At 43.7% G+C, this 17,630-nt stretch overlaps 1 protein-coding gene and 1 non-coding gene across 3 annotated transcripts in view; one reads left to right on the top strand and one right to left on the bottom strand.

Annotated features, from left to right (window-relative positions):
• The window catches only part of SACM1L (SAC1 like phosphatidylinositide phosphatase), a 48,298-nt gene extending 31,231 nt beyond the window's left edge, over positions 1-17,067 (bottom strand). For both annotated transcript variants that reach the window (XM_016227140.3, XM_016227141.3), the window contains exon 1: positions 16,900-17,067. In XM_016227140.3, the coding sequence (XP_016082626.2) occupies positions 16,900-16,931 (32 nt within the window). In that variant the 5' untranslated portion in view covers positions 16,932-17,067. The remainder of the gene's footprint in view (positions 1-16,899) is intronic.
• Positions 17,068-17,195: 128 nt separating this feature from the next.
• Positions 17,196-17,268, top strand: TRNAR-ACG. The gene has a single exon. It is a non-coding gene; the product is annotated as a tRNA-Arg (tRNA).
• The last annotated feature ends 362 nt before the right edge of the window (positions 17,269-17,630 follow it).

The following is a 17,630-nucleotide window of genomic DNA, read 5'->3' as shown; positions in this document are numbered from 1 at the left end:
ACTGAAAAGACCAATGAGCCTGGGAATCAGAGGACCTGGGGTTGTAATCGGTGGGTGACCTTGGGTAAGTCACTTAACTTCTATATGGCTCAGTTACTTGAACAGCAACGTGGCTCAGTGGAAAGACAAGGGGCTTAGGAGTCAGAGGTCGTGGGTTCTAATCCCGGCTCCGCCACCTGTCAGCTTTGTGACTTTGGGCAAGTCACTTCACTTCTCGGTGCCTCAGTTACCTCATCTGTAAAATGGGGATTAAGACTGTGAGCCCCAAGTGGGATAACCTGATTACCCTGTATCTCCTCCAGCGCTTAAAACCGTGCTCGGCACATAGTAAGCACTTAACAAATACCAACATTATTATTATCAGAGAAGCAGCGTGGCTTAGTGGAAAGAGCACGGGCTTTGGACTCAGAGGTCATGGGTTCGAATCCCGGATCTGCCACTTGTCAGCTGTGTGACTGACTGTGGGCAAGTTACTTAACTTCTCGGTGCCTCAGTTACCTCTTATGTAAAATGGGGATTAACTGTGAGCCTCATGTGGGACAACCTGATTACCCTATATCTGCCCCAGCGCTTAGAACAGTGCTCCGCACAGAGTAAGCGCTTAACAAATACCAACATTATTATTATTACTTAGTACTTAGACTGCGAGTCCCACACGGGACAGGGACTATTTCCTACTTATTTAGCTAGACAGTGAACATTGTTTACAACAGTGTTTAGAAAAGCGCTTAGAACAGTGTCTGACACGTAGTAAGCGCTTTAACAAATACCATTAAAAAATCCAAAAGCTAACCATAATTATGTCTTTATCGATAAGGGAGTCTGCTCTTAATCTATAAGGGAGGCCGGATGCTCATCCAAAACAATCTGTGATTTTGCAGTATCAGTGATGATGGGGATGGTTAGGGTCCACTGCCATTTGCCCACTCTCACCCCTGCCAGTCAAGTGCTTCCTGAGGCACGAGGTGCTCCGTGCAAGTAGGTGAGCAGGGGTGCAGTACACTGTAAAGAGCAGATGCCATCTTCCCCCAGTTTAGCCAGCTAGAGGCAAAACTGAGTCCAGGGACACCTAGGGCACTGCTTTTTTTCCCCTGCACCGACAGCAGGGCACCGAATCCACAAGCGACCGCTGTGAAGGTGTTCTCCTACCCATTCGGCACTGGGCCAAGTTGATTTTTAACCGGAATCAGAATAACTGACAAAAGAGGGAGCACGATAAATTTCATTTATAGAGTTCATTTAACAGTATTTCAAGTCACAGTAGCTCAGTTACCTCATCTCCCAAGTAAGTGTTCTATGTGTAATAAGCGCTCAATACATACTAATAGACTGATTAGCAACTCTGTTGTCTTGTAGTCTCCCAAATGCTAAGTACAGTGTTCTGCACAGAGTAAGTGCTCAGTAAATACCATTGATTAGAAAATATATTTATAAGTAAATATAAATAATATATTTAGCAAATATAAATATTAGTAAATATAAGTACTGATTACTAAATACTGGTAGACACTTAAACTAGACTATGTGGCAGTATAATGTCTGCTAAGATAAATACAAAATCTTATTTATGGCCTTGAGTTATTGGGTAATCGGTTGCTTTGGTATTTATGCTAATATTGCTACCTGCAGTTATTCTTGCAATTTATTCTCTAATAACCTTGTTTTATCTCTTTGCCAAGAAGTGAAGTGCTACCAATCACTGAGTGGCTGTCTGCTGGTTCTAAAAACAGACAGGCTGAATCTTGGTTGGGTGAGAGTGAGGTCCCTTCAACGAGCACCACAGTGGCCACTTTCTAGAATATCATCTTTCACTCACCAGATCCAGAAAAACCTCTGATCAGGTGAAAAAGCTCAAGAAGCCTCAAGGGGCAGGTTACACAAACGAACGGAGAAATGTGCTCAGAGCAGCCCTTTCCCACTGGTAGAAAATACCACACAGGCGCCAGTCTTTTTTGACCCTCTACCCAATATCCTGAACAAGCAAAACTTCTGAATATGGGAGAAAAAAAATTACTGGCTGATTTGAATGTGCTGTTTGCACATGTAAAGTGGCTTGCATAAAAAGCTATATAGTAATTCCTCTGCACTCACCGTGAATTTTAAATCAAACATGATTTGTATTAAGCCACTAAGATAGGTGACTCATGAAGATAGTACAAACGAAGTATTCGAAATTAAAGGGTACAATTTTGGAGGAGAAAAAACCCCTCATTTTATTTGTAACAAACTATGGTTGGTTGATTACATCTCAGCCTTACAGCAATACCACTGTGGATGGCAAACTGTCTACCAACTCATATCGTACTCTCCCAGGTGCTTATTACAATGTTCTATGAGTAGTAAGCGCTCTATAAATACTAATTGACTGATTAGCAACTCTTGTCTTCTACTCTCCCAAATTCTTAGTACAGTGCTCTGCACAGAGTAGGTGCTCAGTAAATACCATTGATTAGTAAATATAAGTGTTAAATATAAACCTATTTTCTATCACTATGAACTCCATGGTTTCATGTTAATGTGAATCTGTACATCTGTTTGGAGTATTCTTCTCAACAAAATCTAAACAAAACTAGTGCTTAAAATCATGGTCCTTCGCAAGCTGCTTTTTGAAATACAATATGGCATTCTTAAAATGGAAGCTAGAGAAACTTGATATACCAAGATAAATGAAATCATACATACTTGAAAAACTGAATATTTGGAAAACACGTGAGAGCAGCATGTTGCTCAGACTAGATTGGTATAAGGAGCAACATGATATCATCAGCCTGATAAAAGGTTTCTGAGGGCTTCTTGGAGATGCAGAACGCTATGCCTCTTTCCCTTCTGCTGTAACTTTTTTTTATAATGCTGTAGAATTTTAGGTGACTGAGAATTGAAAAGAAATACTGCCTTATGAAGATTTATTATAAAAATAATTAAAAATGAGAGGAGGCTTTTACCACAGGTAAAACGCAATGGTGGAATTAGCAAATGTCCTTTCAACATTGGAAGCCTGTTTGGATACTGTGCAACACAGGTCAAGGAAACACTGGGCACATGGCTTCAGTCTCCCTGCCCTGGAAACCTGCGACCTTGGTGTCATCCTCAATTCCTTGCTGTCTTTCAACTCCCACATTTAATTTCTTGCCAAGTCCAAACCTTGGAACTATCGCCCTAGCCCAGGCTCTGGTCGTAAAAAATAATGTTATTTGTTAAGCACTTCCCACGTCCCGTGCTAAACGCTTACCATGAGCTCGGCACTGGAATAGATATATTATAGACAGGTCAGATGCAGCCTTTGCCCCACATGGGCCCCACAAGGGTCGACAACGAGACTAGACTATGTGGCTGTATAATGCCTGTTATATTGTACTCTTCTTAAGTGCTCTGTATAGGGCTCTATACATAGTAAGTGCTCAAATATGATTGTTCTACCTTCTTTTATGGCATTTAAGTGCTTACTACGTTCCACGCACTGTACTAAGCACTGGGGTAAACACAAGCTAAACAGGTTGGACCCAATCCATGCCCCACAGGGGGCTCATAGTACTAATGCCCATTTTACAAATGACTTAACCAAGCCAGTGGGAAGTTAAGTGATTTGTCCAAGGTCACACAGCAGATAAGTGGCAGAGCCAGGAGTAGAACTCAGGCCCTTCTGACTCTCAGGCCCATGTTCTAGGCTACTGGACCATACTGCTTCTCCTATTTACTCATCTTCACATCTCTAGTCTTTCCCCATTCCAATTTATACTGCAGACTATGGCACAGATCGTTTTTTTGAAGCCACATCTCTCTCCACTCCTCAAACCTTACACTGACTCACCATACCCTTTGGCATCAAACAAAAACTCTTGCCAGTTGGCCTTAAGGCTCTCCAACAACCTTTCCCATCTTACATATCCGCTCTCTTCATATTTTTTTTTTGCAGCATTTGCTTAAGTGCTTACTATGTGCCAAGGTCTGTACTAAGATCTGGGGTAGATACAAACTAATCAGGTTGGACGCAGTTTATTTCCCACCCGGGGCTCACAGTCTTAATCCCCATTTTACAGATGAGGGAACTGAGGCCCAGAGAAGTGAAGTGACTTGCCCAAGGTCACATCGCACACAAGTGGCGGAGCCGGGATTAGAACCCAAGTCCTTCTGACTCCCAGGTCCAAGCACTATTCCCTAGGCCACAAGAGAGGATTAAGCCCTCCTTATATTCAAAGGCCTCCTAAAATCCCATTCCCTTTGAGAAGCCTTCTCTGCTTATTGAGCTGTAGGGTCAATTATTTATTTTGACTACTGAAAGTGTTTTCATGACTGTCACCCCAATTAGACTGTAAGCACGTTGTGGGAGGGGAATGCTACACCTGGCTTGGTTGTACATTCCCAAACCCCTAATAGAGTACATTGCTCCTGGTGGGCATTCAAATTTTATTATTGCTGCTCCATTATAACACAGCTGGGTGAACTGACAAGACAACAGTACAATACTGCTTTTTAATGAGAAGTGGTAAAGAAAACCACATCCCATATTTAATATAACTGTTCAGCTCTTAGTTATAATTATTCACAACCAAGAGTGAAAGTCACTTTCCCAGAAAAGCGATTAGAGTAATATAGAAACCTGATATACTGCCAATGGAAAATGACTTGCTTTTTCCCAGGTTATTTTCTCAGAAACACTGACATTCCACCTCTGTACAGAGCCCATCCATTTCTCACTCACAAAATGTTTACACACCTTACTCAACTGTTGGAATTTGAGGCTCATTGAAAACTCTTCTGTTTTCTGAAATAGAGGAGAGGAGGGTGGAATGAGACAGAAAAAGTTGGACAAATAGTGAAACACAGGAGTGTTTCCTGGCCTCTATCTGGTGAATGATCCACTCTGGAGAATTTGCAAAAAGGCATAAGTAAAATTACACTGTCTGTGGGAAAACTAATAATTAATGAAATAATAATAATAATAATGTTGGTATTTAAGTGCTTACTATGTGCCAAGCACTGTTCTAAGCAGTGGGGTAGATACAAGGTAATCAGATTGTACCACATAGGGCTCAGAGTCTTCATCCCCATTTTACAGATGAGGTAACTGAGGCACAGAGAAGTGAAGTGACTTACCCAAGGTCACACAGCTGACAAGTGGCAGAGCCGAGATTAGAACCCATGACCTCTGACTCCCAAGCCGGGGCTCTTTCTGCTAAGTCATGCTGCTTCATTTAGTGATTTCAACACATACAGCCAAGTAGGAAATGGCAATTCCCAGCTTTTAAGGCATTCTTTTTACCAGGAGTCAACCTGCTTTCAAGATTTTCCTATATTCTGAAGATGCATTTGAACACAGAGGATTCAATTAACAAGAAATGTCCTCCTGAGAACAGATGCCACGCAGACCTACGCTGTTTTATCAGGGACGTTAAATCCTATAGAAGAAAATAGAAACTAAAATAGAATGATAACCATCCTTGTAATGTACCTATTCTGGCATATCTCATATTGTCTGTGCTTGTTTCTACTGTTTTGTCCTTTCCTTATGTTTCTATCACGACCCCTCTCCCCAGCCACTAATTCCTTATTTATGAGCCCCTTGGGGACCAGAGACTGTTCAATTCTGATCCACCTGTTTTGTTTTCCCAGTACCTAGTACAGCAGTGGCTGCTTAATAAATACAATTATTACCACTTCTAGCAGAATGTACGGAAAACTGTCAAGCAAGAGGGGAAAAAAAAGAGCAAGGCGTTGGACACAAACATTAATTCTTCTGTATTATGATTTCAAACAGAGCAAAGTAGTATTGTTTGCTAAGCAGCATGGGGGAAAAGAAGCTACACATTCTCATACAACACAGTAATTGCATTCCTGGACAAAACCTTATAAATTGGGGCGTGAATTAGAACTGACTGATTGAAACAGTAGGAAGAATCTGTTATCTGCTCAGGAACTTAGCCCCTTAGATTCCATTGACTGAACAGCTTACAAACCAATCCTACCTTTGGCTTTGTTTTCTCCTTAATTTCTGGATTATTTAGAGCGGCCCAGTGGGGTTCATTTGCCCCTGGACTGCCAACTGCAATTTTGGCTGCTGCATCTTAGTTCAGAGTTTACAAAGCTAGAAGAAGTACACAGAAAGGCAACTAAGGGGTCAGGAGGATGGAACAGCTTCCATGTGACAGAGAAAAAAAACAAACCATGAAGATCTCTCCTCAGGAAAGTACAAAGGGTGAGGAAGGACATGACTTTAATCTACAAAATCACGATGGGTTTAGACAGCTACCGTTGTTTGCCAAATCCCAAACCCGCAAGAACTGGGGGGAGGGAGGGAGACAGACCTCACTCTCCAACCAGGGGAGAGAGAGTTCAAGCACAGGAGTCTGGGCAGGCAGAATATGACAATAGGTATAACAGGACTGTACAAATTGAGAGACGGCTACAGTGGGTTATTAAGGATGCTAAAACAACATGGTTAGGGATATCATGAAGGGCAAATACTGTATTTACTAACCTAATTGCCTCCTCTGCATAATTTCCCCACCCCATTTTTTTGCAGAGGAAAGGATTACTTTTTGCAGTGTATAACTGCAAGCAGTGACAGCCTTGCATCAGGGTAGGGGGAGAGAGGAAGGTTTAGAATGAACCACGCAGGTGAAGGTAGAGAAATTCATTAGGGAGTTCACCAATTACCCCACTCCCAGGTGGAGAGGAAGGAGGAGCAGAAGGGGGAGGCGAGGGTAGTTAGTAGGTGAGCACGGGACAAAACAGGTGATCAGAGTTGATTTATTACATGAGAGCGGTTAATGTAACTGAATGTAGCACTTAGGAAAGGGAAATAAAAGTAAAGGAAGGAGTTTCAAGTGTCCTCATCGCCCTCTTCTCTCCTCTTTTTTTTCCTCTTGCTCCTCTTATTTCTACACTTAATCCCCCACCCCCCATAAAAGCCCCTCTCCTTTTTTTGCATTGAAGCTAAAGTCCACCCATACCCTTTCCAAATTTAAGAACATGTGAAAATGCTGCTGGAACCCTTTAGTTTATTGAACTCAACTCCTTAATTCCTTGGCTCCCCCTGCCCAAGGCAACAGCCACAGGTTATAGTTTTTATATTAAGAGTCTGTCTTTCCATTTAAGGCACTAACACTTCTACTTTTAATTATTTATTGCTGCTAGTCATTGTAAAGCGAGATGGGGAACTTAGATTAAAACACTAGAACACCCAATTTCCTCAATTTTCCTCTTGGCAAACCCTGCTTATGATGTCCTAAGGATACACACCCGGAGACATAAAAGTGAATCAAAATGGCAAAGAGGTAGTAATAGTAATACTTTAAGTGACTATGGTATGCAAAACATTACTAAACACTGGGGGCAAATACAAGTTTGAGAACTATCAATCACATTTATTGGGCACTGTGTGCAGAGCACTGTTTTAAGTGCTTGGGAGAGTAAAGTGTAACAGTTCCCTACCCACGAATTTACAATCTAGACAGTGCCTGGTCCCTTTGGGGGCCACCATCTAAGAATAAGGAGAATAGAGAGGGTTGACAACGTACCCGGAAGGTAAGATGAAATCAAAACACAAGCACAAGACAAGGATAATGACAAGTACCAAAAGAGCAATAGGGCACTGAAGAGGAAGGAGATCAAGACAGAAATCCTTCAAAAAAGACCACTACTGGTCAACATGGGTGTCCAGCAGTCCTCATAATCCAGAACTCTCCCCCTCTTATAGATGAAAGAGATCTCTCCTATTAGATGATGAACTCTAGACCAGGATTTTAATGAAAATACCCCCGAATACTAAGTCATTAACAATGCATCCTTAGTCTCTACTTCAAAGTCCAGTTCAACTTAAACACAGTTCAAGGACGACACTGTATTCACGACTTACTTCAGACAGAATTTGGACTACTGTGAATCACTATGGAGGATACAGCTGCCCTCAATATGTTTTTTTTTTCCTCTGTTGTGTCACCATAGGGGTATACTGAAGAGTTGACCACCAAAATATCTATGAGCCAATTACAGTCATTCATTTCTGGGTGTTGTTATTTCACTGAAAAAAAACCAACTGATTTGTTAGTAATAATAATGATGATGGTATCTGTTAAGTGTTTACTGTGTCAAGCCCTGTTCTAAGCACTGGGGTACATACAAAGTAATCAGATTATCCCCCGTGGGTCTCACAGATTTAATCCCCATTTTACAGATGAGGTAACTGAAGCACAGAGAAGTTAAGTGACTTGCCCAATGTCATTTGGCAGACAAGAGGCGGAGCCAGGATTAGAATCCATGTTCTCTGACTTCCAAGCCAGGGCTTTTTCCACTAAGCTACGCTGCTGCTTCTCGTAGACACGTTATGGATACACTCTTAGCTGCAGTGGTAGCTAAAGTTAGCAGTTTGGCCCTGAATATCTTAAAATTCCCTAAAAGAATCAATCCCAAATGCACATTTTATAACATGTAATAACTTGCACAGTGTAGTTCAAGAACTGGCAGCAGTTCCTGCTTGAAGACCACTGACTGACCCCTCAATCATGGCAAAATCACACAGATTGAATTAGAACTGCTTTTTAAATATTCATTTTTATAGGTTCACTATACAAACTAACTCAAGTCACAGACAAAACTATTTAGTATGCAAGAAAACGGTAAGAGGAAGAGAATCTTTGAAAAAACAAAAACTACAAAAAAATGACGATCATCTTATTCCAAATCTCCAGCATCTATTTACGATAATACATGAAATTACATTGTTGGGCACGGCTATTGGGGGGGAAAAAATCAAGACCAATGCCAAGGATAGTGGCATCTGGAAAACTGACACAAGAGCAATTTCTAATCACTCAGTGTTTACTATTCCCAGAGCTCTGCCCGGGACTGTATAATACTAGAGTTAGCAGATGCATTCCCTGCCCACAACAAGGAAACATTCATTCTATTTTTCAGACATTTTCCTACCCCAATTTTTTGTTCATTTAAAAGTCTCATGTCTAGTTCATTTCCATCCCAACCACCTCAATGGCCATGATAACAAATAAGAAAGGCAATGTCTTCTGGTGAGAGTCATACCTGATATGCAAGATGAAGCCAGATTATCCTTCATCCTAAACTTTCATAAAATTGCTAATGGACAGATTACAATCAATTTTATAAAACTTTTCTTGTAGAATACTAAAAGTGTTTTGTGATCTTCAAACTTCAGAGAGGGAAAAACTATCCATAGCTATCATCTATCCATGACAACTTTACTTGGGGATTCAAAAGGAGTAATCAACCTGCATTTAACTTTGAAACAAATTATAAGAACTCGGATGAGAAAACAGGATCATCTGCCAAACTGTTGGGAAAATTTTTGAAAAAAAAGGATACCGTGTTTCGATACAACTTTGAAAAGTGTGAATTTTCTCCCAAGACTAGTTGGACAGTTGGTTTGTCTATTCTTGTGAGATATTTCGATGTTTTTCACCTTGAAAATGGAATCTCCTCCTCAGCCAACATCAGCAGTATTTATTGGTCACCTCTTGTTTGCAGAGCATTGCAACATGCACTTGGGAACATGTAACACATAAAAGACATACAGTCCATGCCCTCAAAGAACTTACAATTCAATGGGGCAAAATGGAAGGCATAAATTGCCAAATATATCTTAATTGAGAGTATATATACAATTTGTCTACTTTTTCAACTGTTAGTCACAACAAAAAACAATTAACTAAGACCAGGCCTAAACAGCTGTACATAAAATGGTGATGGCAACTGATAGGACGGCTCACCTGGGGAAGGTGGCTGTCCCTTAGAAGAGGCGGTTTTTCATGAGGGTTATGAAGCAGGTCTTGGTTTGTGTATGACAAGAGTATGACCAGTGGTGTGATTATACTGAGTATCACAATCAGAAGTGTCAACTTTTTCCTTTTGAGGAAAATTGGGGTGTGGCTACAGGGAGTAGGTCTCTCTTTTGTGGGGAAGGGGGGAGGGAGAGGGAGAGAGAGAGAAAGGCACAACCTTGCACAACCGGAAAACAATCAGGGCTTGGCCAGGAGAGAGTCATGGCCTGGTCAGTGCTCTAGAGCAACTCCAACTTCCATAATAATAATAATAATAAAGATGACACTTGTTAAGCACTTACTATGTGCCACACACTGTTCTAAGTCTACCCCTCATCTTACAAGAGAGGCTGTGCAAGGAACTAAATGCCTTCATTCCAACGATCCCAATTCCAGGGAGGTGACAGCTATAACTGACCCCTGTTCCCATCGAGGTATGGTTACGCTCGGGGAGGAGTGAGGAGTGCAAGCTGGGGTGTAGTGGGAGAAGAGAGCAGTAAAGTAGGAAGGAGTCAGCTGTGGGGGGATGGCTTGAAGCCAATGATTAAAAGTTATTGATCTGTACATGAGGAAGCAAAAAGCCATTGGAGGATTTTGAGGAGGGGAGTGATGTGTTACGAATGGCTGCACATAAAACAGACTAAAGAGAGGAAAGATCTGAGGCGATGAGACCTTTAAAGTAGTTAGCTGTTGGGCCATGAGGGCTCGAACCGGGTGGTGGTAGTGGTAAGGGTGGAAAAAGGATGGGCAGATCCATGAAAAGCTGGCAGGATTTGGAGATTAAGGGAGGTGAATGCTCCGAGTCAGAGATAACACCAAGGTTGTGGTCATCTATGAGACGGAGAATGGGGATATCCTCTACTGCGATGGGAAAATTAAGAGGAGGAGGAGGTTTGGGAGGAAAAGGGGGGCTCAGCATAAGATGCCTGCAGGCCATCAGAGCAGGAAGAGATATGAGACTGTAAAGATAGAGAGGATGGGCCTGTAGAAATTTCTGGAAGGTCTCCTCCCAGAGGAGGAAGGGCAGAGGGGGAAGACCTGAGCAATAGGACAGAGAAAGGAGAGATCCCAAACAGATTGAATGTAGGACGAGAAGGACATAAGACCTACAACTCAGTCTCACAGGATACCTATAGACAACAGGGGTCAGGAAGACAAAGAACCCACAAGGGAAAATGAGGAGTGACCAAAGAGATTGGAAATCAGGAACAGTGGATAGCCTGGAGGGTGGGAAGGTGTGTGGGTGTGATGGAGAGTGATCACCAATGTCAAAGATAGCCAAGAGGTAGACAAGGATTAGGTCCTCTTTCACTCCCTTATAATGTAAATTACTTGTATACAGAGGTCATGAAGGTGGTTACAGGAGAGTAAAGTAAGGGTTTTACTAAGCATCAGGTTTAAAATAAACATGCTTAAAATATTTACAGAACTTAAAAAAGGCAGAGTCATTGTTCAATTAGCAATTTACAGCAGAAAACTTTTATTCATTCATTCAGTAGTATTTATTGAGTGCTTACTGTGTGCAGAGCACTGCAATAAGCACTTGGGAGAGTACAACAGTAAACATACACATAATCATAATAATAATAGTGGTATTTGTTAAGCACTTACTATGTGCACGGCACTGTTCTTAGCGCTGGGGGGGATACAAGGGGATCAGGTTGTCCCACGTGGGGCTCACAGATTTAATCCCCATTTTACAGATGAGGTAACTGAGGCACAGAGAAGTGAAGTGACTTGCCCAAAGTCAAACAGCTGACAAGCAGCAGAGCCGGGACTAGAACCCATGACCTGACTCCCAAGCCCGGCTCTTTCCACTGAGCCACGCTGTTTCTCGGTGGCAGCTTCTCGGTAGAGTTGGTAGACATCTTATATCGTTTCTACCCTAATTTCCACAAACGTTTCAAAAAATGACTTGAGTATTATTATTCCATTTGAGAGGCCTTCCAGTCTCTGACCCTTCTGCCACTAACAAATTTAACCAAAAATTCTCTATTGTAAATAAACCTCTTACCTCCTATCAGCCTTTGGGGGTTTGGGGAAGTAACGCTAATGCCATGGTCTTTCAGCAGCTCTTGCCATTTGAGACAAGCATTTCAACACCCTTAGGAATATCTCAACCCTGTATTTCCTATAGGCCCTGCCCAGTTGGGGAAAACAAGTGTAAAGTCATTTCTTTTTTTTCCATTAGAGGGATCACCTTTCACAAGGGGAAATGTGAAGAACTGCAGAGTAGGGAGGAGAGGGAAGATGTTTGCATGTTTGGCCAGTGACTATCCTTAGGGAAATGGACATGAGGATCAAATAATTACATTTATTGAGCACTTACTGTGGACAGAGCACTGTATTCATTCAACAGTATGTACTGAGCGCTTACTATGTGCAGAGCACTGTACTAAATGTTTAACTGTACTAAGCCCTTGGGAGAGTACAATATAACAGAGTTGGTAGACATGTTCCCTGCCTTGTTATATTGAACTCTCCCAAGCACTTAGTACAGTGCTCTGCTGAGTCAGGAAAACGCTGGAGACATGGGAACACCCAAACCACCTTTAATTTTACTCTTCTTTACAATCAATGGTATTTACTGAGTGCTTACCGTGCGCAGAGCACTGTACTAAGTGCTTGGAAGAGATGAGTATAACACAACAATCAGCAGACACATTCCCTGCCTGCCCAAGTCATGTTCTGATGGTATGAAGTACAGGTGATACCTAGAAACTTTGTCTCCAATAAATGATACTAGCACTGCAGTATTATTTACCAGAGATAAGCTCCTCGGGCATCATTTCTGCATAGCCCCTGAAGCTAATTCTTTAGAAGAGGGCATTACAAAATGGCTCTGCTGTTTTCTCTGAGTCATCTATGAGGTGACTTTTCATCATGCCTCTTGAAAAGTTCAAGAAGCCTGTAGGTAAATGGAAATGATCAATAAATGGCTCATCAAATACTGCCCTGAGGAGGTGAGAAAGGTGTACCGATGAGAAGAGGGGGGAAGTTTCCTGTCTCCTTTGGAAATTTACCCCTGCCACTTGACCCACTCAATCGCCTCAAACCCTAATTAAAACTCCATGCCTTCCCTTCTCCCCTTACTAACTGCCATCTTCAACCACTCTTTAATGGTCCCTTCCCCTCTGCTTTCAAACACACTCCTGTGTCTCCTACCCTAAAAAAGTCCCTCACCGCCACTGCACCTTTCATCTCCCTTTTACCACTACTGTCAAAACTCCTTGAGAGTCATTTATACCCGCTGCCTCAATTTCTTCGTATCCAATTCCCTCAATTCCTTGCAATTCAGTTTTGCCCAACACTACTGATCATGCCACCAGCCTCCTTGCTTCACAAGCCCTCGATCTTGAGATTATTCATGGTGCTTCTCTCTCCAACCTACATATTTAATCAATCACCAAATCCTGTCACTTGTACCTCCAGAATCTGCCCCTTCCTCTCCACCTAAACAGCCACACACTAATCCAAGTACTCAATATGCCATCTTGATGTCTGTTTCAGCCTCCTCTCTGACCTCTCTGCCTCCAGCCCCTCCCCTCTCCAGGCCATGGTTCACTCTGCTGCTTGGATCATTTTTCTGAAAAACCATTCGGTGCATGTCTCCTCACGCCTCCAACCCCTCCAGTGGTGGTCCTTCCATTGCTGAATCAAGCAGAAACTCCTTTCTCCTGGCTTTAAGACACTGGACCAGCTCTCATTTTCCCTCACTCCTCTTCCCACTAGAACCCTGCCTGCATGCTTCACTCCTCTACTCTCCACCTACTCATTAATTCCCTGATTAATTTATTTCCCCTCCCTATTCCACTAAGACTAAACTCCTCCGATAGACAGTAAGATCCTTGATGGCAAGCGTCTCGTATCCACCAATTCTCTTCTGCTCTCCCAATTGACTAGTACAGTGAGTGCAATTTCCCTTCTTATACCGTGTCACCTATGTCCTTGAGTCCTAAGAATTTAGGTATTTGCCCGAACTCTCCCCACCCACAAAACACTTGCTTCCCCTTATCTGAAATTTATTTTAATGTCTGTGCGAAGGTCTAGACTGTAAGGTCACTGAGGGCAGGGATTGTGTCTCCTCTCTTATACTCTCCCAGATGCTTAGATTATTCATTCAGTCCTATTAGTGCTCTGCCCACAGTAAACACTCAATAAATAACAATGACTGACTGGAAAGATAATTCATTTGATTTTCCCTGATGACCTGTAATTCATCCTCATGTAGCCAATGAACACAATAACATATTATGTGCAAGGATCTCACTCTTTACAACAGACTAAGGGAGTTTAAAATAGAGAACAATTAGTGGCGTTAAAATACAAGTGTTCACCCACCCCACCCAGAAATCTTCATACAACAATCTAAAAAAGGACCTGTACTCAAAATCAAAACCTCCAAAGAGTGGGTTTTCTAGAATTGGAGGGTAGATGCAATGAAATAACGCCTCCTAAATCAAGTGATAATTTTTTGTTTTTAGTCCCTCACTCGGGTGAATGAATATAAAAAGTTACCAATCGACACTTGTTCGACTAAAAGCCCTTGAATTCCACGTACTAAAATAAACTTTGGGGAAATGACCTAGTGATACAGCTAGTGTCCCTGAAACCTATTCTGCAACACAAGAGCAAGAATTCACGTCGCCTTCGGCTGGTTGGCGTTTTTCATTCATTCGACTCTATTTATTGCATGCTTACTGTGTGCACAGCACTGTACTAAGCACTTGGGAAAGCACAATACAGAAATAAAAAGTGACAATCCTTGCCCACAAGCTCAGTCTGGTTGGGGGGAAGGGGGGGGGGAGGGGGACAGATATCAATGCAAATAAGCAGACATCAATATCAGTTAATAAAATGACAGATAACGGTACGTAAGTGCTGTGGGGCTGGGAGTGGGGAAGAGCAAAGGGAGCGAGTCAGGGTGATTCAGAAGGAGTGGGAGATGAGGAAAAGTGGGGCTTAGTCTGGGAAGGCCTCTTGGAGGAGATGGGCCTTCAATAAGGCTTTGGGGGATGGGGGTGGAGGGGAATCACTGTTTTGGCTCCCACAGTCCAACACTGATAATTATCTGACAGATAATTGCTGTCTCCCACTTCAAAGCCTTATCGAAGGCACATCTCCTCCATTTATTCAATCGTATTTATTGAGCACTTACTATGTGCAAAAAACTGTACTAAGCGCTCCAGGAAGACTTCCCTAAGCCCTCCTCTCCTCTTCTCCCACTCCCTCTGCGCCACTCATACTTGCTCCTTCATTCATCCTTCCTCCCTTTTCAACTGCACAAATGTATATATCTGTATGTGTGTGTATATATATATACACACACACACATGTATATATATGTATATACATGCGTATATACATACATATGCATATATCTGTATGTGTGTGCATATACACCTGCATATATACACATATGCATATATCTGTATGTGTGTGCATATACATGTGTATACATACATATGGAATTTACTTATCTATTTATTTATATTAATATGTCTCCCCCTCTAGACTATGACTTCGTTTTGGGCAGGGAATATGTTTGATGTTATACTGTACTCTCCCAAGCGCTTCGTACAGTGCTTTGCAAACAGCAGGCGCTCAATAAAGATTATTTGTTCTGTTTTGCTTTGCTGTCTGTCTCCCCAGTTTAGACTGTGAACCCATCAATGGGCAGGGATTGTCTCTGTTGTCGAACTGTCCATTCCAAGCGCTTAGTACAGTGCTTTGCACATAGTCAGCGCTCAATGAATACTATTGAATGATTTATTTAGTTTTTTAACAACAATAATAAGACTGCAGAGGGTGTGTGAGGGGGACGCAGCATGGCGCAGTGAACTGAGCCCGGGCCTGGGAGTCAGAAGGTCCTGGGTTCTGATTCCGCCTCCACCTGTCTGCTGTGGGGTCTTGGGCAGGTCCTTTCACGTCTCTGGGAAATGAGGTCATGAGGCTTAAGAGGGGCAGGGACTGTGGGTCCAACCCGATGGACCCAGTCCAGCGCTTGGCAGAGGGTTTGGCACAGAATAAATCCTTAGCAAACCACCACAATTATTATCCGTTCATCCAACCGTATTTACTGAGCACTGACAGTGTGAAGGGCTCTGTACTAAGCGCTTGGAGATAATAATGTTGGCATTTGATAAGCGCTTACTATGTGCCAAGCGCTGGGGTGGATCCAAGGGTGAACTACGAGGGGCACATAGTCAATCAATAGTATTTATTGAGCACTTACTCTGTGCAGAGCGCTGACCTAAGCGCTTGGAGATAATAATGTTGGCATTTGATAAGCGCTTACTATGTGCCAAGCGCTGGGGTGGATCCAAGGGTGTCCCACGTGGGGCACACAGTCAATCAATAGTATTTATTGAGCGCTTACTCTGTGCAGAGCGCTGACCTAAGCGCTTGGAGATAATAATGTTGGCATTTGATAAGCGCTTACTATGTGCCAAGCGCTGGGGAGGATCCACGGGTGTCCCACGTGGGGCACACAATCAGTAGTATTTATTGAGCGCTCAATATGTGCAGGGCACTGTACTAAGCGCTTGGAATGGACAATTGGGCAAAAGAGAGAGACCCCGCCCCCCCTCCCCATGACGGGCTCACAGTCCAATCGGGGGAGACGGACGGGCAGAAAAACAAGACCACATCAATCACCTCCTCACCCCCATTTCACAGATGAGGACACCGAGGCCCCGGGGCAGGGCAATGACTCAGCCAAGGTCACACCACCCCGATTAGACAGTGAGCCCGTCAAAGGGCAGGGACGGTCACTCTCTGTTGCCGCTTTGTCCATTCCAAGCGCTTAGTCCAGTGCCCCGCGCGCAGGAGGCGCTCAATAAATACGATCGAAAGAACAACCCGCCAAGGCCAAGGCGTTGACAGCCAGTGACACAACAGCCACGACGGGCTGGGAGGGGGGAGAAGGACAGGGAAAGAAGTGGAGAGGCGCGGGGAACGTAAAATAAAAAGAATTAAAGATACATAGGAATTAATAAAATGGGGGGGGGGGGGAAGGACTGGCCGCGCATGCGCACCCCGAGCAGGCCCTGAGCAGGGCGGGGGGGCGCGGCCTGTCCCTCCCCCCTCGGGCCCCGCAGGTACTTACAGCTTCAGCTTTTCGTAGGCGGCCGCCGCCATCTCTGCTGCTGCTGCTGCTGTTCCTCCTCCTCTTCTTCTTCCTCCTTTTTTTCCTCCTCCTCCTCCTTCCCCGCCGCCCCCTCAGCGCCGGTCCTACCGGTCACCGACGGAGCGCGGCGGCGGACAAACTTCCGCAGACGCGCGGCGTCCCGGGCGACGGGGAGGACGTCGGGAGGGGGCGTGATGACGTCATCCGCCAGGCGGGAGCGGCGCCGTCAGCGCCCACGCTCATAAGGGCGCGCTGCCCCCCTCAGAACGTGCGCGGGGCCAGTGGCGCAATGGATAACGCGTCTGACTACGGATCAGAAGATTCTAGGTTCGACTCCTGGCTGGCTCGCTGCGAATTTTTTTTTTTCTTTAAATAATAAAAGCCCAGCCTCTCCATTAATAATAATAACGATGATTATGGTATTTGTTAAGCGCTTACGAGGTGCCCAGCACTGTTCTAAGCGCTGGGGGAGGGATGCAAGGTGATCAGATGGTCCCACGTGGGGCTCACAGTCTTCATCCCCATTTTCCAGAGGAGGGAACTGAGGCCCAGAGAATAATGTTGGTATTTGTTAAGCGCTAACTGTGTGCAGAGCACTGTTCTAAGCGCTGGGGGAGATACAGGGTCATCAGTTGTCCCACGTGAGGCTCACAGTCTTCATCCCCATTTTACAGATGAGGGAACTGAGGCCCAGAGAAGTGAAGTGACTT

Source organism: Ornithorhynchus anatinus, chromosome 8, assembly GCF_004115215.2.
Source record: "Ornithorhynchus anatinus isolate Pmale09 chromosome 8, mOrnAna1.pri.v4, whole genome shotgun sequence".
NCBI classification, from domain to species: Eukaryota; Metazoa; Chordata; class Mammalia; order Monotremata; family Ornithorhynchidae; genus Ornithorhynchus; species Ornithorhynchus anatinus.
The sequence above is the reverse complement of the archived record's forward strand: the minus strand, read 5'-3'. Positions and strand labels throughout refer to the sequence as shown.